This window comes from Salmo salar, chromosome ssa26, assembly GCF_905237065.1.
Source record: "Salmo salar chromosome ssa26, Ssal_v3.1, whole genome shotgun sequence".
Classification (NCBI taxonomy): Eukaryota; Metazoa; Chordata; class Actinopteri; order Salmoniformes; family Salmonidae; genus Salmo; species Salmo salar.
The window spans coordinates 21,464,447-21,485,512 of NC_059467.1; the positions used below are offsets into that span (position 1 = coordinate 21,464,447).

The 21,066-nt window shown below is 43.5% G+C and overlaps 2 protein-coding genes across 4 annotated transcripts; one reads left to right on the forward strand and one right to left on the reverse strand.

Annotated features, from left to right (window-relative positions):
* Positions 1-1,333: 1,333 nt before the first annotated feature.
* LOC106587413 (inactive serine/threonine-protein kinase VRK3) lies at positions 1,334-7,194 on the reverse strand. Its single transcript, XM_014175781.2, has 15 exons — positions 6,890-7,194; positions 6,152-6,378; positions 5,934-6,077; positions 5,653-5,790; positions 5,382-5,522; positions 5,046-5,101; positions 4,875-4,941; positions 3,803-3,887; positions 3,167-3,269; positions 2,967-3,059; positions 2,750-2,882; positions 2,520-2,640; positions 2,342-2,400; positions 2,109-2,245; positions 1,334-1,797 (listed from the first exon to the last, which is right to left on the reverse strand). The coding sequence occupies exons 2-15, from the start codon at positions 6,375-6,377 to the stop codon at positions 1,774-1,776; spliced, it is 1,527 nt and encodes a 508-aa protein (XP_014031256.1). The 5' UTR covers position 6,378; positions 6,890-7,194; the 3' UTR covers positions 1,334-1,773.
* A 6,751-nt stretch (positions 7,195-13,945) lies between these two features.
* LOC106587414 (adhesion G protein-coupled receptor G3) lies at positions 13,946-21,032 on the forward strand. 3 transcript variants are annotated; one of them, XM_045708878.1, is made up of 12 exons: positions 13,946-14,226; positions 14,624-14,779; positions 15,017-15,360; positions 18,107-18,250; positions 18,339-18,452; positions 18,529-18,568; positions 18,738-18,829; positions 19,120-19,241; positions 19,634-19,914; positions 20,027-20,096; positions 20,177-20,457; positions 20,765-21,032. In XM_045708878.1, exons 1-12 carry the CDS (start codon positions 14,073-14,075, stop codon positions 20,950-20,952), a joined length of 1,986 nt encoding a protein of 661 aa, XP_045564834.1. In that variant the 5' UTR covers positions 13,946-14,072; the 3' UTR covers positions 20,953-21,032. The 3 variants fall into 3 exon arrangements, with proteins under 3 accessions (XP_045564834.1, XP_045564835.1, XP_045564836.1); XM_045708879.1 differs by having other exon boundaries at positions 14,624-14,761; XM_045708880.1 differs by lacking the exons at positions 13,946-14,226; positions 14,624-14,779 and having other exon boundaries at positions 14,983-15,360.
* Positions 21,033-21,066: the final 34 nt, after the last annotated feature.

The following is a 21,066-nucleotide window of genomic DNA, read 5'->3' on the forward strand; positions in this document are numbered from 1 at the left end:
AGGGGAGGTGAAAATAGGTTTTTCATAAACATCGACGAAGTTTCAGGATTTGCTTGCAGTGTTCTGGAGCCATCAAGCGTCGCACATACCCATCTGCACTTGGGGCCAATAGAAACAGGTTCTAGCACATATTTCTTTCCTTCTCTCTCACACACACAGAAACACAACGTTTAATACAAGGTTGTATGGGCCATGTGTGGAGTAGGCTATAGCCTTAATGTGTCTCTGCGCATTAAGGCACTACCTATTTTCCTTCTCAAGTACAGCGAGCACCTGGGTTATGTAAGCGTTTTGTGCAGAGAGGGGTTGAGAGGTCAGCCAGTCTCTCTGAGCGTGGGTATAGTTCTTCCTATACTGAATTATTCAACAGGTCTGATTAATATACTCTTCCACAGCATAAACTAGGACGCCGAAGTTTGTGCTGTTTCCATGACAACACAGTATGTGGTCGCTTACGTGGTGCTAAATATAGAACTGTTTCACTTTTTTTTCTTACACCAGTATAGTGGTTCACACAGAGATCCTATTAAATTACTAGAAGGGCATGTCATAAACCCTCAAAGTTCCAGAAAGGTGTGAACATCGCAGCTATATTGGTCAGGGAGAAATCCAAACCAGTCTAATTGGAATGAATGGCAGTAGAGGTATAATCAGAGGTTTACTTATGCAGGAAAATAAAAGGCATATAAACAATGAACCTATAACAGCAGAGGCTGAAGAGGTAGCCTAACGTCTTTATGGAACAGCTAACATTTTAGATGTCATCCCTAAATGTTTATTTTCTCAGAAGAACTGCTATGGGAGGAGGGTGGAATATATGCAGAGGGCTACAAAAGGAGTAAGATAACCACAGAACTTTGAAAAATGAATTTCTCTGCTCCCCCCTTTCATGGGACTTAAAGGTTCTCTCCGTCTTATAATAAATCTGCAGCCTAACTTTTTTCTCATAGCCAGCAGCCTCACAGGGATTCCCCACCGTGGAAGTGTCCTGACCTAGAAACTGTTCCCTCAGGAAGGGACCCTCTGATATACAGAGAGACGCACAAGTCTAGATGTGACAAGAGCATGTTGGCTATTCTGTGTTGTATAGCTCCATCTAGCCTCCATACACAGTCTTCCACCATGATGTTTGTGATGTGAGCAACAACTCCTGACAGATGAAGGGGGTCAACAACTATCTAGGGATATGAGCAGGGAACTGGTTTGGAATTGGGCCATGATATCTAGTCATCCAGATCAGTGTACTGACCCTGAGCACTCAGGGGTACACAAGAACAGTGTTTCACAATCAACACCAGAAACCCCAAAGAAATGAGCACATACAGATAAACAGTTGAATTAATAAAATATCTTTATTAGTATTATTCTGTGATCAAAACAATACAAAAAGTAAAATGCATATCATGAACATCTACAACACCTAACTGGAACAGTGCACATTTTTGTACTTACAATCATTACCACCCTGACCAAAGGTTCCTTGTTATAAAATGTATTATTTCATATGCTAAACATTAACTACCCACTCACTGCCACAGCGCCAACCACTGCTGACAATAACACAGTACAGCAGTGCTCACTAACCTGGCATAACCATGAGTGTGTGTGCACTGCACCTCCAGTGAACTTAATGAAATGCACCTTCACACGCTCCTCCTTGAATGCACTCCAACATAATAAAACCACAGCAGGACTCACACCACATAGTCATGAAGTCAGCATTTTAAAAACAGTTGGCTAAAAATCCCATTAGTGAATTTTCATCCCGAAGTATCATCTTCCTCCGATCGCTTTCATCTGAAGAGAGATACAGATAAACATTCAGACTGGTGTAGAGGTGTAAATGAGTTCAGTAGATAACCTGAAGAGGTAGTGGTGTAAGGGTGAGTGGTCTAACCAGTTGGAAGGGACAGGTTTCTGGTCAAACCTGCTGGGTGGGAGGGGTAATAGAAAGTAATGAGTAATGTCAACTAAAAGATGTTGGACCCCACTTGTTAAGTGGTGGTTGTGGGGGGAGGGGAGGTTCCAGGTTTCTGTGGTCATCTGACTGTTTTCTCAACTGGAGCTTGGGGATAGAGTGGAGGTTGTGTGTGGGGGGGTATTCTGACCTGCAGGTCAAGTGGTTGCTCCAGTGACCCTCCCAGCTTCTGCAGAGCTGCACTAAGGTCTGCCCTCAGAGCCCTGTAGTCCGGCTGGTCAGAGTACTGCAGAGCCATCACCTGAGACAGGTACACCTGCAGAGCACCTGATACATAGTACACACAGATGGATTACATCCCACGCACACACAAAAACATATTACGCTGTATACAAAAACAAATCACAAGAAAACTGGACTAACTGGAGACTTTCTTCTGTCCGAAGCAGTGACTCAGGAGACCTGGAACATCCTCCATGTACCTGGACCATTACAGTGAAGGGTCAGGTTTGGCCACTCACTCAAGGCTTTACCACTTCATAAATACAGAATAACTTTATCATAATGGCTTTGTTGCCATAGTGAGGACCTCAGCTCTCACCTCTCCTTCTCAGTAGCAACGCGGGCTGGTGTGTGTGTGAGGGAGGTCCAGGGCAGTGCCCCTGTGTACCAGCGCAGCATGCAGTACCCCAAAGCCTGCAGGTCACTACGCCGAGACGGACCTAGAGGTACGATCACACACAAACACTTATGGTTGGTTAAAGGCAACTTGTACCTCCTCCACAGTATCTGAAGGACTGCAGATGATTGACAGGCTGTAGGATGACTCACCTGCTCCCTTGTGAGACTCCAGGCTTATAAAATCTATGGCTCCTTCATGTGGTGTTCGGCTTCCCTCGCGGTACTCCACATGCCGGCCACCAGGACAGTAGCGGAAAGCATGGCAGTACCCTGCAAGGTATACCTACACACATGCATACAGGAGTAAAAGCATAGTAGAGGGTTCTGGCAGCTACACAAACACACAACTATACAAACACACTCTAACCTGTGTTTGTTGTGCTGGGCTGATGTAGATGTTTTCAGCATGGATGTCTGCGTGAACATACTCATTTTCATGGATGAACTCCAACACATCCAACTGGGAAAGGAGGGAGAAAGGCAGAGTCAAACAGGAAGCACATCAGATAGGGAATCCTATTTTGAAGTCATATCAGGGCCTCTATATGAGCCTGAGAGAGCACTCACTACTCTGCAGGCCAGCTGAAGGACCGCTTTCTCAGACAGGAGCCCCTCCCCCTCCTCCATGAAAGACTGAAGAGTTTGGCCCATGCTGGAGAAAATCAAAAACCTGAAACAAAAACACAAATCAAATCTTATTTGTCACATGCACCAAATACACTTATTGTAGACCTTACAGTGAAATGCTTACTTACAAGCCCTTAACCAACAATACTTTAAGGTTTTCAGTAAAAAATAGAAAATAACAAATAATTCAACAGCAGCAGTAAAATAAGCGAGGCTATATACAGGGGGTACAGGTACAGAGTCAATGTGCGGCAGTACCGGTTAGTCGAGGTAATTTGTACATGTAGGTAGAGTTAACGTGACTATGCATAGATTATAAACAGAGTAACAGCAGCGTAAAAGAGGGGTCTGGGTAGCTCTTTGATTAGCTGTTCAGGAGTCTTATGGCTTGGTGGTAGAAGCTGTTAAGAATCCTTTTGGACCTCAACTTGGCGCTCTGGTACTGCTTGCCGTGCAGTAGCAGAGAGAACAGTCTATGATTACACATTCAAAACACACATACAAAAGCAAAAACGCACATATCCCCCATATGTTCAAGCAGGCAGCAAACACACATCTCAGTGTACGCACACACACCTGTAAGAGTCTGCATGGAGACCAAATCCTACACAGGTAGGAATTCCAAGGAAGTCCATCTTGGCGTGCTTTATCCACTTGTCCACTAGGGGGAGACAGCATCCCAGCAGTTAGAAAGGCTCATTAGTAACTAACAGAGCCTCTACAATGGGCTTCCACCACCAGTAGTCTAGTCAGTCATACACAAACCAAACAATTCCTTCTACTCTACCTCAGCTTACACAACTTACATGGCCACCTATAGGTACCCATCTGAGTTGCCCAAGTAGCGCCATACGGGCATTGGTGTAAAAGTACTTAAGTAAAAATACTTGAATGTACACCGTAAGTCGTTTTTTGGGGTATCTGCACTTTCCTATTCATATTTTTGACTACTTTCACTACATTCCTAAAGAAAATTATGAACTTTTTACTCCATACATTCTCTTTGACATCCAAAAGCACTTATTACAATTTGAATGCTTAGCAGGAGAGGAAAATGGTCTAATTCACACACTTATCAGGTGAACATCCCTGGTCATCCCTACTGCCTCTGATCTGGCGGACTCACTAAACACATGCTTCGTTTGTAAATGACGTCTGAGTGTTGGAGCGTGCCCCTGGTAATCCGTAAATAATACATGATCCCGTCTGGTTTGCTTAATGAAAGGAATTAGAAATGATTCAAACTTTAATTTTTGATAGTTAAGTATATTTTAGCAAATACATTTACTTTTGATACTTAAGTATATTTAAAACCAAATACTTTTAGACTTTCACTTGAGTCATTTTCAATTAAGGTATTTTTACTTTTACTCAAGTATGACAATTGGGTACTTTTTCCACCACTGCCTATGAGGTAAACATCAGTGATCTGCAAGCCCTCTCTGTGACCTGCTTATGAAAGGATCTTGTAACAATCTTGGCTTTGTATTCTTTAGAGCTTCTGTCAAATGTGTTACTGTACGGCCAGACCTACTTAAATGCGTAGATAGCTATGGTAAGAGGATGGGTAATGCAGTCAGGGGTCCGTATAGAGCTGAAGTCAAGCTGAGTGCTGGCCAGGTATACGAAGGCAGATGTTGACACTCACCGGATGAGGGCTTGGCAGCTCTCTGCAGGAAGTTCAGCTCATTAAACATCTTCCCGTCCTTAGCCCCCTGCAGGAGAACAGACATCAGTATTCACCACATAACATGCAAAACAAAACTGTAGCCAACATAATCATTCTATATTAGAGAACAGTCTGTGCAGTTACACTCACTAGTTTGAGGATGTGCTTGCAGTCACTGGAATTGGCACCTGGCCCATTCTGCTGGACTGGGGAGAGATTGAAGACGAGAAGAAGAAAAAATAAGTGTCTGATTAAATCACCCTGGTCCATGTTTGACACTCCATCATGTGTGAAAGTATTCTTCAATCCTGGTCCTCGGGGTCCCACAGGGTGTTGCAGATGTTTGTTCCAGCCCAGTACTAACACACCTGAATCAGTGAATAGTCAACTAATCATCAAGAATTGTTGGTGCTAGCCTGGAACAAGAGCCCGTACACCTTGAGGGTACCCTGGACAAGAACTGAAGAGTGCAGTGTGACCTCTCACCTCCATAGAACATCTCTGCATCGCTCTGACTCAACAGTTTCACCAGCCTCCATTTCCTGCCAGTTGTGTCACAAAGCTCCTCTCCTTCCTGCAGTGGCTCCACAGCACAGGCCCGCTTGGCCTTCTTCGCCTTCCCCTTGACTACACACACACAGGAACATGCATATACACGCACACATACGAGGGAGGAAAAAAAGGACACAAACCATGAGGACAGGCTGTTGGGAGTCATGTGTTTTGTTAGTTGTAAGTGGCTGTAGTTTAGACTCACCTGTGGAGGGGGACCTGGGGAGAGGTGAAGAGTCAGGTGAGGAGGCCAGCTCCACAGACGGTTCCTTTTTTATCTGTTCCACTTTTGGGGTGACAGCACGTCGTTTCCGTGGAGACATCACAGATTTGTGGCTTTGATCTGCCGATAGGGAGGACACACGTTTTCCATAATTAAAAAAAGCATCAATGTGACAATAACATTTCCAAAGCCCGTCAATGGCTACGATCATTACCTTTCCTTCATTATCACTGATGATAATCATACTGCCCCCGTCCCCTTACCTGTAGTACGTTTCGGGGAGGCAGTGACAGGAGGACTGGCTATACTACTAGGAGTTTCATCGTTCCGGGCCACGGGGACTGAGTTACGGGTCCTACGCAGCGGGGGTCGGGTCGACACAGGACTGGGGGTGGCACAGACGAGACCTGTAAACAAACGAGAGATGTGACAAGTGCATCTTTTCATCTCCAGAAAAATAACCCCCCTCCCAGCCTATTACCTTCTGTGTCCCAGCCAGTCAGTTGTCCTGTGTTTGGAGTAGGACTGCTTGCATTAGTGGTCATGGTTACACCATCAGTGACATGAAGCAGAGATACTCCAGAGGAAGCAGCCTCCACAGGTCCAGAGGGGTCCACAACACACTGCAGCTTGTCCCCACAGGAGGGGCAGAATCGGAATCCAGGCTGTAGTTTGGTGCCACACTGGGGGCAGAAGTGGAAGAGCATCCTGGAAACACAAAATTAGTTTTACAGACAGACAAGATCACGCTGAGCCTGAAACTTTAGCTACAAAGGGTTTTGACCATGATTGATGACTGTCCTTAAAACGTTCAAAAGCTCACAATGTAGCTAATAACATTGTCTACATTTTGTCTTAACTCTCAAAGCTATGATCACAACGTTGATAGCTAAGTTAGTTAACTAACATTACAGAACGATGTCTAATTAGATGTTCTAGCTATATCTAGATAATATACACCTTTCCTCTTTGACTTTATTTGGTCTGATCTTGCCGAAAAACACAAGGTGACATTCTTTACCATACAAATATACATAGAAAACCAAGCTAAAAGCTCACGCTAAACCTAGCTAAATGCTCACGCTAAACCTAGCTAAATGCTCACGCTAGCTATCTCAACGGTGTTATTAGCAAAACAAGTTTAAACAGCTGCCATCTGTCTCTTATCGCTAGCTAGCGAAATAAATTGGTCTAGCTTCAGCTTGTTCTCCTCTGGTACCTTGCTCTTTGCAATCTCGGGGACCTAAATTTGTCAATAAAGATACATCCACGGGTTTCTTATTTCTAGCACAATGCAGAGCTGGAGATCCAGCGAGAGAGATAAGAAAAAAAGAAGTTACTGTGTGAGCCAGTAGACAAAAGAAAATGTCAAAGTGGTGGTGACCGGAAGCAGGTGTGTAATCATTAGCAAAACAGTTTCGTTTTGCAACTAAAACGAGTTTCTATTAGACAAATTCATGAAGGTCCCTCCTCGTTCCGTTAGCTTCTAGAAACGGTCATGCATGTACATGTATTTACCTGGAGTGCCTGAGGGTGGCGCTATTAGTAATTACTACGTGTGATCGTCTGTACTTGCACTTGACCCATGAAATCAGATTTTTTTTTTTTTTAAATGTAACTAGGCAAGTCAGTTAAGAACAAATTCTTATTTACAATGACGGCCTACCGGGGAACAGTGGGTTAACCGCCTTGTTCGGGGGGCAGAACGACAGATTTTGACCTTGTCAGCTAAGGGATTCGATCCTGCAACCTTTCGGTTACTAGCCCAACGCTCTTGGCTACCTGCAGCCCCAGATGAACGTTGTTCTTTTACCCGCCTCAGTGTGCTAATATATTACATGTTGTCAGTAGTTAAAAAGTAATACAAAGGAAAGCTCAACATTACAAAACATGGAACAAATGACACCACCACCACCTACTCTGAACCTAGAGGAAAATCTAGCCGAAAATTGTGAGTGTGGATCCATAAATTAAACCTTTATATCACAGCTATATCATCTATCATCAGCTGTCAAAGCAGCTTACCGATCACTGTACCTGTACACAGCACACACAACTACCTCATCCCATATTGTTACTTATTCTCTTGCTCTTTTGCACCCCAGTATCTTTTTGCACCCCAGTATCGCTACTTGCACATCTATCACTCCAGTGTTAATGCTAAATTGTAATTATTTCGCCTCTATGGCCTATTTATTGCCTTACCTCCCTACTCTTCTACATTTTCACACACACTGTACATTGATTTTTCTATTGTGTTATTGACTGTACGTTTGTTTAAATGGTTGGTTCACTCCAGACCTGTCTGCCCTTGACCAGCACAAAAACATCCTGTGGCGTTCTGCATTAGCATGGAATAGCCCCCGTGATATGCAACTTTTCAGGGAAGTCAGGAACAAATATATACAGCCTTAGCTTTTCTAACTGCCTATCTTTTTCAAACAGAAATTTGCATCCTGTAGTACTAACTCAAAAAAGTTCTGGGACACTGTACTGTCCATGGAGAATAAGAGCACCTCCTCCCAGCTGCCCACTGCTCTGAGGCTAGGAAACACTTACCACTGATAAACCCACTTAATTGAGAATTTCAATAAGCATCTCTACAGCTGGCCATGCTTTCCACCTGGCTACCCCTAACCCAGTCAACTGCCCGGCACCCTCCACAGCAACCCGCCAAAGCCCCCACCATTTCTCCATCACCCAAATCCAGATAGCTGATGTTCTGATAGAACTGCAAAATCTGGACCCATACAAATCAGCCGGGCTAGACAATCTGGACCCTCTCTTTCTAAAATTATCTGCCAAAATTGTTGCAACCCCTATTACTAGCCTGTTCAACCTCTCTTTTGTATCGTCTGAGATTCCCAAAGACTGGAAAGCTGCCGCGGTCATCCCCCTCTTCAAAGGGGGTGACATTCTAGACCCAAACTGCTACAGACCTATATCTATCCTACCCTGTCTTTCTAAGGTCTTCGAAAGCCAAGTTAACAAACAGATTACCGACCATTTCGAATCCCACCGTACCTTCTCCGCTATTCAATCTGGTTTCAGAGCTGGTCATGGGTGCAGCTCAGCCACGCTCAAGGTCCTAAACGACTTCAAAGAGACATTACTGTGCAGCCGTATTCATCAACCTGGCCAAGGCTTTCGACTCTGTCAATCACCACATTCTTATTGGCAGACTCGACAGCCTTGGTTTCTCAAATGACTGCCTCGCCTGGTTTACCAACTACTTCTCTGATAGAGTTCAGTGTGTCAAATCGGAGGGCCTGTTGTCCGGACCTCTGGCAGTCTCTATGGGTGTGCCACAGGGTTCAATTCTCGGGCCGACTCTCTTCTCTGTATACATCAACGATGTTGCTCTTGCTGCTGGTGATTCTCTGATCCACCTCTACGCAGACGACACCATTCTGTATACTTCTGGCCCCTCATTGGACACTGTGTTAACCAACCTCCAGACGAGCTTCAGTGCAATACAACCCTCCTTCCGTGGCCTCCAACTGCTCTTAAACGCAGGTAAAACTAAATGCATGCTATTCAATCGATCACTGGCCGCACCTGCTCGCCCGTCCAGCATCACTACTCTGGACGGCTCTGACTTAGAATACGTGGACAACTACAAATACCTAGGTGTCTGGTTAGACTGTAAACTCTCCTTCCAGACTCACATTTAGCATCTCCAATCCAAAATTAAATCTAGAATCAGCTTCCTATATCGCAACAAAGCATCCTTCACTCATGCTGCCAAACACACCCTCGTAAAACTGACCATCCTACCGATCCTTGACTTCGGTGATGTCATCTATAAAATAGCCTTCAACACTCTACTCAACAAACTGGATGCAGTCTATCACAGTGCCATCCGTTTTGTCACCAAAGCCCCATACACTACCCACCATTGCGACCTGTACGCTCTCGTTGGTTGGCCCTCGCTTCATACTCGTCGCCAAACCCACTGGCTACAGGTTATCTACAAGTCTCTGCTAGGTAAAGCACCTCCTTATCTCAGCTCAATGGTCACCATAGCAGCACCCACTTGTAGCATGCGCTCCAGCAGGTATATCTCACTGGTCACCCCCAAAGCCAATTCCTCCTTTGACCGCCTTTCCTTCCAGTTCTCTGCTGCCAATGACTGGAACGAACTGCAAAAATCTCTGAAGCTGGAGACTCATATCTCCCTCACTAGCTTTAAGCACCAGCTGTCAGAGCAGCTCACAGATCACTGCACCTGTACATAGCCCATCTGTAAATAGCCCATCCAACTACCTCATCCCCATACTGTATTTATTTAGTTATTTATTTATCTATCTTGCTCCTTTGCACCCCAGTATCTGTACTTGCACATTCATCTTCTGCACATCTACCATTACAGTGTTTAATTGCTATATTGTAATTACTTCGCCACCATGGCCAATTTATTGCCTTAACTTACCTCATTTGCACTCACTGTATATAGACTTTTTGTTTTCTTTTGTTCTAATGTATTATTGACTGTATTTTTTTTAATTCCATGTGTAACTCTGTGTTGTTCTATGTGTCGAATTGCTATGCTTTATCTTGGCCAGATCGCAGTTGCAAATGAGAACTTGTTCTCAACTAGCCTACCTGGATAAATAAAGGTGAAATTAAAAAACGTAAAAAATATATAACTGTGTTGTTGTTTTTGTCGCACTGCTTTGTTTTTATCTTGACCAGGTCGCAGTTGTAAATGTCAACTTGTTCTCAACTGGCCTACCTGGTTAAATAAATGTGAAAAAAAAATAAAGAAAATAAAAGCTAGTGGCATCTCAGAGAAATTCCGAAAAAGTGAAGTGTGCCACATTCCTGCACGTAGCCAGAATACTTTTGATTTTGATGATGATGTAGATGACTTGGATGTATTAAAGTAGCTTTTCCGAACATACTGGGAGCCAAATCGGACGTACCCGAGGCATATCTTGTAATGTATTGTCCGTGAGAGACTTGAAAATGCTGAAAGTGAGTGCCGATTCCGTGCAAAAATCCAACTGCAAGGTAGTGACGTATTGTGGCCACCAACTAGAGCCAAAAGGCAAGAAACTCCAATGTCAATAGAAAGACAGTGTTCGAACTGGAATTTCAAGTGACATAAGATGCACCTGCAATACTTGGAAGATCAGCTTGTCTGCAAATGGGCTTAATAAAGAGAATATTCAAGCTTGAACAAAGGACAGAGACTGACATTTGGAGTTTATATGAAGATTTATTCACAGGATTTAGATGTGTTGCAGGAGTTCATCACATGCAAATAGACCCAGAAGTAACACCAGTGGTTCACTCACCCAGAAAAGTGCATGTAGCACTAAAATAAAAACTTGAAAAGGAACTGAACCGCATGGAAAACATGGATGTCATCGTCAGGCAAACTGAGCCAACTGAATGGGTAAACAGCTTGGTGACAATCGTGAAGCCAAACAAAAAATGGGTATGCATTGACCCACAGGATCTCAACAAAGCCATCAAGAGAGAACATTATCCTTTACGTACCATTGAAGAGGTTGCTGAAATGCCTAACGCCAAGGTATTTTCAGTAGTTGATGCAAACCAAGGATTCTGGCAAATCCAACTGGATGAAGAGAGCTCCCGACTCTTCACATTTAATACGCCGTTCGGGACGTATTCATTCATTCAAGATACTGCCGTTCGGAATCGCATCCGCTCCAGAGGTGTCCCAGAGGTGCCTCACACAGCATTTGGATGGTCTGGAAGGTGTCATAAACATCATGGATGACATTCTTGTCTGGTGTGATGACACAGAGCAGCACGGCCGGAGACTGAGACAGCTACTGGACAGAGAGAGAAGCATCAACTTGAAACTGAATAAGGACAAGTGCAAAATCAGAATGACAGAAATTCACTACATTGCACGTGTTAAGCAAAGAAGGCCTGAAACCGAAAAGGTCAGACCAATACAATAAATGCCAGAGGACAAAGCAGCTCTTCAGAGGTTCATTGGAATGTTGCAGTATCTCAAAGGTCATCCCAAATATCTCAGAATGTGCAGTCTGCAACACATACGTTGGGAACGGCACCTCCATACCTTCAGGCTCTGATCAGGCCCTACACCCAAACAAGGGCACTGCGTTCATCCACCACTGGCCTGCTGGCCCCCCTACCTCTGAGGAAGCACAGTTCCCGCTCAGCCCAGTCAAAACTGTTCGCTGCTCTGGCACCCCAATGGTGGAACAAGCTCCCTCACGACGCCAGGACAGCGGAGTCAATCACCACCTTCCGGAGACACCTGAAACCCCACCTCTTTAAGGAATACCTAGGATAGGATAAAGTAATCCTTCTAACCCCCCCCCTTAAAAGATTTAGATGCACTATTGTAAAGTGGTTGTTCCACTGGATATCATAAGGTGAATGCACCATTTTGTAAGTCGCTCTGGATAAGAGCGTCTGCTAAATGACTTAAATGTAATGTAATGTAATAAATGTAACATACAAAAACAAAAAACAAAGAGAGCCACTCATGTGTCATCCAATCCCAGAGAGCTTGGGCCAAAGTTGGAGTGGACCTCTTCCATTACAACGACACAGAATATCTACTATGTGTGGATTACTACTCTAATTCCCCTGAAATCTCCAAGCTCAGTGGGACAACAAGTAAACATCATTACAGCACTAAAGTCAATATTCGCAAGGCATGGGTTGCCCAATGTTTTGTGTTCCGACAATGGATGACAGTTGGTGAGTCCAGAAATATTGGAGTTCTTTACCAGCTGGGAGTTCAAACATGTCACGTCGAGCCCTAGATTTCCACAGTCAAACGGCCAAGCTGAGGGAGCAGTTCAGACTGTGAAGAACCTGTTTAAAAAAGCACGAGACAGCAACAGAGATCCTTACATAGCTCTCCTTGAGTACAGAAACACACCCCTGGATGGAGTAGGTCTCTCACTTGCGTAACAACTAATGGAAAGAAGGCTGAAGACAAAGATTCTGACATAAAAGAGATTGTTAAAGCCAGGACTCTATCTAGTGAGAGAAAGAGAACTGCAGGTTTTCAGTGAATTTATGTAAATCACAAGGATCAATTGAATCCTGCGGTGCAGGAAAATTCTCTGTGACATGAGCGATCAAATTAAGATATTATACCTGTAGTTGAAATAATTTAAGTTATGCTGACCTCTGACCTGTCCACAACATTATTTATACTAAAAACAAATGGTTCTAAGGGTTATTTGGTTTGTAACCATAGCGGATCCCTTTTTGGTGCTATGTAGAACCTTTTTTTGAAGGTTCTATAAACAACCATGGTTCAAAATAGCACAAAAAAAGGGTTCCACTATGCCTACAACCCTTTTTGGGGCTATAAAGAACCTTCATGGTTCTATATGGAGAATGGTTCTATAAATCCTTCCTCAATCTCAAAAGGTTCTTTGTAGATACTTTTGAAGACGCATACAGGTTTGTTTTTAATTCTGGTTAGCCATATTATATTGTTAAAATTCCATAACTTTTATTATTGTGTTAATTGATAAGTTGAATCAGGTGTGCTAGCTCTGGAACTGCTGGGGGGGGGGACTGGAGAACCACTGGCTTAAGTCAACCGTTCTCAATTGACAGAAGCCCAAACGCAAGTCTTTCACAAGACACGGTCACTGGTCATATACTGTATAATGGCATAACACAACACATTAGATAAACTGGAATGACACTCAGTCATGTTTGCACAAAAAGAGCTGAGGAAACCACGCCCCAAAATATTCAAATGAGCCGAAGCCCCCCGACAATCTAATTATCACTAAAAGAGCAAAGAACCCTTTTGTGAACTGAAAGAACCATTGTAAAGCTAAAATGGTTCTTGGAGTTATGGTCCAACATAGAACCATCACCCTTCCCAAATAACCCTTGAGGAACCCTCTTTTCTTAGTGTGCAAGTGAATCTATAGTCCACAAGATGCTGCAGGCTACCTGGAGAAACACAACAATTATTGACAAATCTGTTGGCTATAGGCCGTGGCATGTCGGGTATAAAAAACAATCTGCTGTTTTGCCCTTGAGCACATGCTCACCATTCAGGGGCACTGCACAGTGGCTGACCTTGTGCCTCTCAACATGAGCCAAGCTTTTCCAGTGTTCAGGAGTGATTAAGTTCTACTTTATACACATGCAGACAGGCACAGACAAACACACACTAATTTGCATGCATTATTAGAAAACAGAAACCAACCCTCTGCTTCATGAATTTGCATTTGAATTTGCATTTGAAAACATAGATGACAGGTTGAAATAAAGTCCAATGGGTTAGATTTAGGCTACCTAGAAACCTGTGACACAACTGAACAGAAACATCCAGAAGCGAAACATAGCAGATACAAACACCAATGGAAAGACCTGAGGTCGAGGATTAATACCTCACCAGGACAGTTGCTTGAGAGACAATGTGGGTGCGTGTCGGACATGTTTTCCTCCTCACTTGGACTGTGCTGAATGTCAGAGTTCAAAGCTTAATCTGCACCATCAGAATTACAGCTATAAAAAATAATTACAACTGTACAGTCCACATCATAGCATCCACGGTAAACAGTCAAACAGGTGAGACCATCCAGCTCCAATTTAAAAATTATTTAATCATAAATGATTGCGTCCCTTTGAGCTGCGCAATCATTATCAATACTGTATTAATTGCTCTACTACAATACTGTGGAACTGTGCTTATACAGTGTAGTCCTGTTTACACCTGACTACTTTTTAGACAAATAAAATGCCTGTTCAGTGGTGTCGAAACCTTCTCTAAAGGTTTCAAGTCAGCACTTAAAAATATAAAAAAATCGTAGTTTATGCTTTCAGAGAGACAAATAAGCAATAGCTGACACATATACAAGATGGCATATTCCAATTGTCTGAAAAGGATATGATTGTATCAAAACAACATGTTTCTTTTGTTTACATGGTGATTTGTGATTTTTTTTTCTTTGTTTCTTTTTCCTAGTACAAAGGTGCTGTGAGTTCAGTAAAATATGCAACTATATGAAAGACAAAGATAAATGTGAAACGACATGTTCATGTTGCGGGCCATGTCTTTCATGCAACTGCACAATTATATATTTGCAAATACCCTTTTTCAAAGGTAACTACAAATGTACAGGTAGGTGGATCTAGCATTCAAACACTGGTTTGGTGCGTGGATTTAATGTATAAAATGAAGGACGATTACAGCCACGTTTAAAGTTTGGCTAACGTAAATGCAGTTGATACTGTTAAATGTTAAACTCTGACCCTATCAATTCCAACACACCAAGGGAACTTTATGAAGCAACCATGCTGTTTAGAAGGCTCAGTCCGCTACATAAGATAGCATCTTCACTCTTTTTCTATTTTTTAGATGACCGGTGTTCTTCCACTACCAAGACAACAGCCACTACTACTACTACCACCTCTATAAAAACTACCCCTAAAACTACTGCTGCTACTCTTTCTTCAACTATTGAAACAACTCCTGTACCCTTGACCACTCCTTCCTCTCCCCCCATTACCTCACCCCCCTCTACTACACCTTCTCCAATCCCATCCACCAACACCTTTACAACTCCTGTCCTTACCACTACCACAACTCTCACTACTTCAGCCCCTCCTTCAGCTACCTCTCCTGATCAGGGAGTCAGTCTTGCTGTGGAGATTAATCTGACAGCCTACACTGGGATGAAAGTCTATGTATCTGCAACCAAGGTGAGTATAATCAGGTCTGCCCTACACTCTTAGAAAGAAATGTGTGATCTACAACCTAAAGTGTTCTTTGGCTGTCCCCATAGGCAGGGCCGGATTAAGAAATCATAGGCCCCGGCGCTTTATTATTATTATTTTTTTAATAGGGCCCCCACACTTCCCGGCACACCGTCATTTTCTGTAAACAAATCCATGCACCAAGATGGATTTGTCACTGGTACAGTAAATGCACACACTGTACAAAAATATAAATGCAACATGTAGTGTTGGTCCCATGTTTCATGAGCTGAAATATAAGATCCCAGACATTTTCCATACGCACAACAAGCTTATTTCTCTAAAATGTTGTGCACATTTGTTTACATCCCTGTTAGTGTGCATTTCTCCTTTGCCAAGATAATCCATCCACCCGAGGTGTGGCATATGAAGAAGCTGAATAAACAGCATGTTCATTATACAGATGCACCTTGTGCTGGGGACAATATAAGACCACTCTAAGATGTCTCAAGTTGAGGGAGTGTGTAATTGGCATACTGACTGCAAGAATGTCCACCAGAGCTGTTGCCAGAGAATTGAATGTTCCTTTCTCTACTGCCTCAATGTCGTTTTAGAGAATTTGGCAGTAGGTCCAACCGGCCTCACAACTACTTTTTCTTGCCACTGTGTGTGTGTTTGTGTATGTGTGTATGTGTATATATATGTATATATATATACTATACACATACAGTGAGGGAAAAAAGTATTTGATCCCCTGCTGATTTTGTACGTTTGCCCACTGACAAAGAAATTATCAGACTATAATTTTAATGGTAGGTTTATTTGAACAGTGAGAGACAGAATAACAACAAAAAAAATCCAGAAAAACGCATGTCAAAAATGTTATAAAGTGATTTGCATTTTAAATGAGGGAAATAAGTATTTGACCCCTCTGCAAAACATGACTTAGTACTTGGTGGCAAAACACTTGTTGGCAATCACAGAGGTCAGACCAGGTTTGCACACATCTCAGGAGGGATTTTGTCCCACTCCTCTTTGCAGATCTTCTCCAAGTCATTAAGGTTTCGAGGCTGACGTTTTGCAACTCGAACCTTCAGCTCCCTCCACAGATTTTCTATGGGATTAAGGTCTGGAGACTGGCTAGGCCACTCCAGGACCTTAATGTGCTTCTTCTTGAGCCACTCCTTTGTTGCCTTGGCCGTGTGTTTTGGGTCATTGTCATGCTGGAATACCCATCCACGACCCATTTTCAATGCCCTGGCTGAGGGAAGGAGGTACATGGCCCCGTCCATCGGGGCGGTACATGGCCCCGTCCATCTTCCCTTTGATGCGGTGAAGTTGTCCTGTCCCCTTAGCAGAAAAACATCCCCAAAGCATAATGTTTCCACCTCCATGTTTGACGGTGGGGATGGTGTTCTTGGGGTCATAGGCAGCATTCCTCCTCCTCCAAACACGGCGAGTTGAGTTGATGCCAAAGAGCTCCATTTTGGTCTCATCTGACCACAACACTTTCACCAGTTGTCCTCTGAGTCATTCAGATGTTCATTGGCAAACTTCAGACGGGCATGTATATGTGCTTTCTTGAGCAGGGGGACCTTGCGGGCGCTGCAGGATTTCAGTCCTTCACGGTGTAGTGTGTTACCAATTGTTTTCTTGGTGACTATGGTCCCAGCTGCCTTGAGATCATTGACAAGATCCCCCCGCGTAGTTCTGGGCTGATTCCTCACCGTTCTCATGATCATTGCAACTCCACGAGGTGAGATCTTGCATGGAGCCCCAGGCCGAGGGAGATTGACAGTTCTTTTGTGTTTCTTCCATTTGCGAATAATCGCACCAACTGTTGTCACCTTCTCACCAGCTGCTTGGCGATGGTCTTGTAGTCCATTCCAGCCTTGTGTAGGTCTACAATCTTGTCCCTGACATCCTTGGAGAGCTCTTTGGTCTTGGCCATGGTGGAGAGTTTGGAATCTGATTGATTGATTGCTTCTGTGGACAGGTGTCTTTTATACAGGTAACAAACTGAGATTAGGAACACTCCCTTTAAGAGTGTGCTCCTAATCTCTGCTCGTTACCTGTATAAAAGACACCTGGGAGCCAGAAATCTTTCTGATTGAGAGGGGGTCAAATACTTATTTCCCTCATTAAAATGCAAAACAATTTATAACATTTTTGACATGCGTTTTTCTGGATTTTTTGTTGTTGTTATTCTGTCTCTCACTGTTCAAATAAACCTACCATTAAAATTATAGACTGATCATTTCTTTGTCAGTGGGCAAACGTACAAAATAAGCAGGGGATCAAATACTCTTTTCCCCTCACTGTAAATGTTATTATTTTTGTTGCCTCCGGTCCCCCACGGGCCTGGGCCCTAGCGAAGAACCCTTTTGGAACCCTTTTGAGTGTACATACAGCATATCAGATATACGCAACCTCTACCTTCCAATACATATCAGCACCAAACGACTGTCAACACCAACAAAATCCAACGACCCACGGATATCAATACAAAAATCCTCTCAATTATATACTATAACAAGAACATCTCAACACAGCATTCATCTGTACATCTCAAACAAAGTACATAATACATTTACAACTACTCACTCTTCATGAAGAATTTCTCAATAAATGTGTGTGTAAGTAATATACAGACCTATGTATCTGAGTAGGAGATGGAGTTGTCACTGGTACAGTAAGTGCATTAGTGTACATGTAAGTATCAGTATGAGGGTGTTTATGCATCTCTCCCTAGATCTCATTCAACATTGCAGAGATTTTGAACCCTGAACTCAAGGTGAACCTGCCCCCTGACCTTCTCTCAGGGCTAAAGCGTAGACATGCCCCTGACATGGTTAAGTTCATCTTCTCTGTGTTTAAAACCTCACCACCAAATTGGGTGAGTTACCATGCACTCCCAAGTTGCACATCACATGGCTAAAACATCTCAAACTTTTGTCAGGAATAATATCTGTGTCTGTGTGTAGACTGTAGAGGGACAACTTGGTAAGATTCTCTTTGGTATTGAAGTTGAGAACATAACCATCTCTCACCTGTCAACACCATTCAACATGACCTTCAAACACAAATCTGAACTACAGGTAACTACCGTCAAAATCAACTTACCAGTGGTAAGATTTAAACAAGCTGCTTACACTGTCATTTTCTTTTCTTCAGGAAAAAGAGAATACAACGTGTGTCTACCACAACCAGAGTCGTAAATACGGACTGCATATCTCTGCATAACTAATGAGCAATTGTGTACCAAATCAATAAATATGGGCTAATGCGTCGATTTGATAGAGCATGATATAAAGCAGAATGACTTATTCAAGAATGGCTCGGTTGATCTGTTGTATACGAACGTCTGTTTCTTATTGTTGAAGGAGGTGAATGGGTCATTGATGGCTGCCACACCCTGAGGCTCACTAACCAGACCATCTGTAGCTGTGACCACTTCTCCTTTTTTGCCCTCATGGTGAGATGATCCTACTTTTCATATTACTTTCCAGATTATATCTTACTGTTTTCCATTTCCTTTCCTGACATCTATTCATGGGAAACATTTGCATATTTCCAGATTCAAAAAGTCAGCTCCAGTTACCATAGTGCCATGCTGCCCCTGAGAGGAATAGTCAATGCATTGAGATTGTGTTCCAATATCCATACTCGCTTCTTGTTTAGTACGCACGGCCAAAATAATAGTAGTCTTAGGGTACTCAAATCCTTATAAATGTTATGTGCAGCATGATGTTACTGCTCCCACAGATCCCTGATGTGAAACTGAGTGAGGTCCATGCCAGGACGCTGAGCGTGCTCACCTGTGTGGGCGGAGCCATCTCTGTGTTCTTCTGTACCATCACCTTACTGACACACTGCTTTCAGCATTCGTGAGTGACACCTGTCAAGCAAACACACACTTTTTAAATACTTTAATTGAACCCACAAATCACATTACAGTCGAGAAGGATTCAAACATTTAATAGGTCATGGATACAGTATATGGACACTTATGGGTACAGAAAGCACATTCTTCTCCATACAGCTACGCTGCCCATGACAGCTGACAGAGCAGTACCTCGCTAGCTGCTTTGCCTTTGTCCTACGCAGGTCTGCAATCTGAAGCCCACATACTATCAGCCTATGTACATGGCCGAGGCTCCCAAATATCTGTCTGTCTCACCTCACTAGCTATCAGGTCAATGAGGCGGTCATGTCTAGCTATGTATAAATCCTTGTATGAACGCTAACCAACCACACACACAATCTTTCTCTCTTTCAGACGGAAATCTACTGACCATGCCATGCTGGTTCATCTCCAGTTGGTGGCATCTCTGCTGTTACTCAACCTGCTGCTGTTGGCCAGTGTGGGCTTGGCCTTTGTGGGCCCTGCATATATGGCCCCTGGCCTGTGTCCTGCTGTGGCCGCCCTGCTGCACTACTCACTGCTCTGCTGCTTCACCTGGATGGGCCTGGAGGCTCTGCATCTGTACAGGCTGCTGGTCCTGGTCTACAACACCTACATGAGACACTATCTGCTGAAGCTGAGCCTGCTGGGCTGGGGTAAGAACAGCACTGTCAAAACAGATACCACAGTTAAACAGTAAACAACAGTTAACATGTACAGACCAGCAGTAAACTGAAAAATCAAAAGAATCAATCTGTCTCCTCTCAGGTGTTCCTGCTTTGGTTGTATCCATAGTCGCCGCTGTCAGTACAGATTTCTATGGGCTGAATAACAGAATGTGAGTTTATTAACAAAACACATCATATTGGTGCATTGCCTACCAGCCCTTAGAAGGGACTTTCTCCCTCTGATTCACAGGTGCTGGATCAAAGACTCTGGTGTGCAGTACGGCTCTGTTGTGGCTTACCTGATAGTGGTCCTGCTCTTCAATAGCACCATCTTCGTCATCGTCATCACAACGATGCTCAAGCTGCGCTCTGTCACATCGCCGCAGGGGAAGAGACAGAGCCGCAACATCACCTGCAGCGTTCTGGGGCTGACCTGCATCCTGGGCCTCACCTGGGGGATGGGCTTCTTCTCCATGGGCTACACCAACTACATCATCCTCTACATCTTCACCATCCTCAACTCACTGCAGGGTAAATTCTCATCCTTATCGGAGGGAGCCAACGACATACTTTATTTTCTATCTTTCCATAAGAGAGAAACAAGCAAGTAACATAGGGGTGAAAGATATCCCGTACATACAATCTAAATAATGCTTATTCAGGAACATCACAATTTTACATTTCTAACACTGCAGATAGCAATAATGTACTGCTGAGCTCCACAGACAAGTATGGCTGTTCTACACAGTATATTTCTTTCTGAACATTCAGCAATGTTGCGCTCTCCGGATACACCTCTGCTCTGCTAGTTTATAACACTGCTTCCTGTTTTCCACAGGGTTCTTCCTGTTCCTATGGCTCTGTGTTAAGAGACTGCGGGGGGCAGAGCAGAGTTCCATGACAACTGGACAGAGCTTAAGCACCCACATTCTCTCCGTTGGAAGCGAGGTCTGGCCCTCTTCTGGAAGAACGAGGCAGTCAGTGCCTCAAGAGGGAGCAATTGCTGACAATACATCTAAGTTCTGACCAAAAGCTCACTTTAGTTTGTGATGCTTTAGCTCACTGAGCTGAAAGTAAATCTACAAATGGAAATGAAGAACCGTGAAGGAATTGTTTTGCTTCGGTCCCATACAGTACATC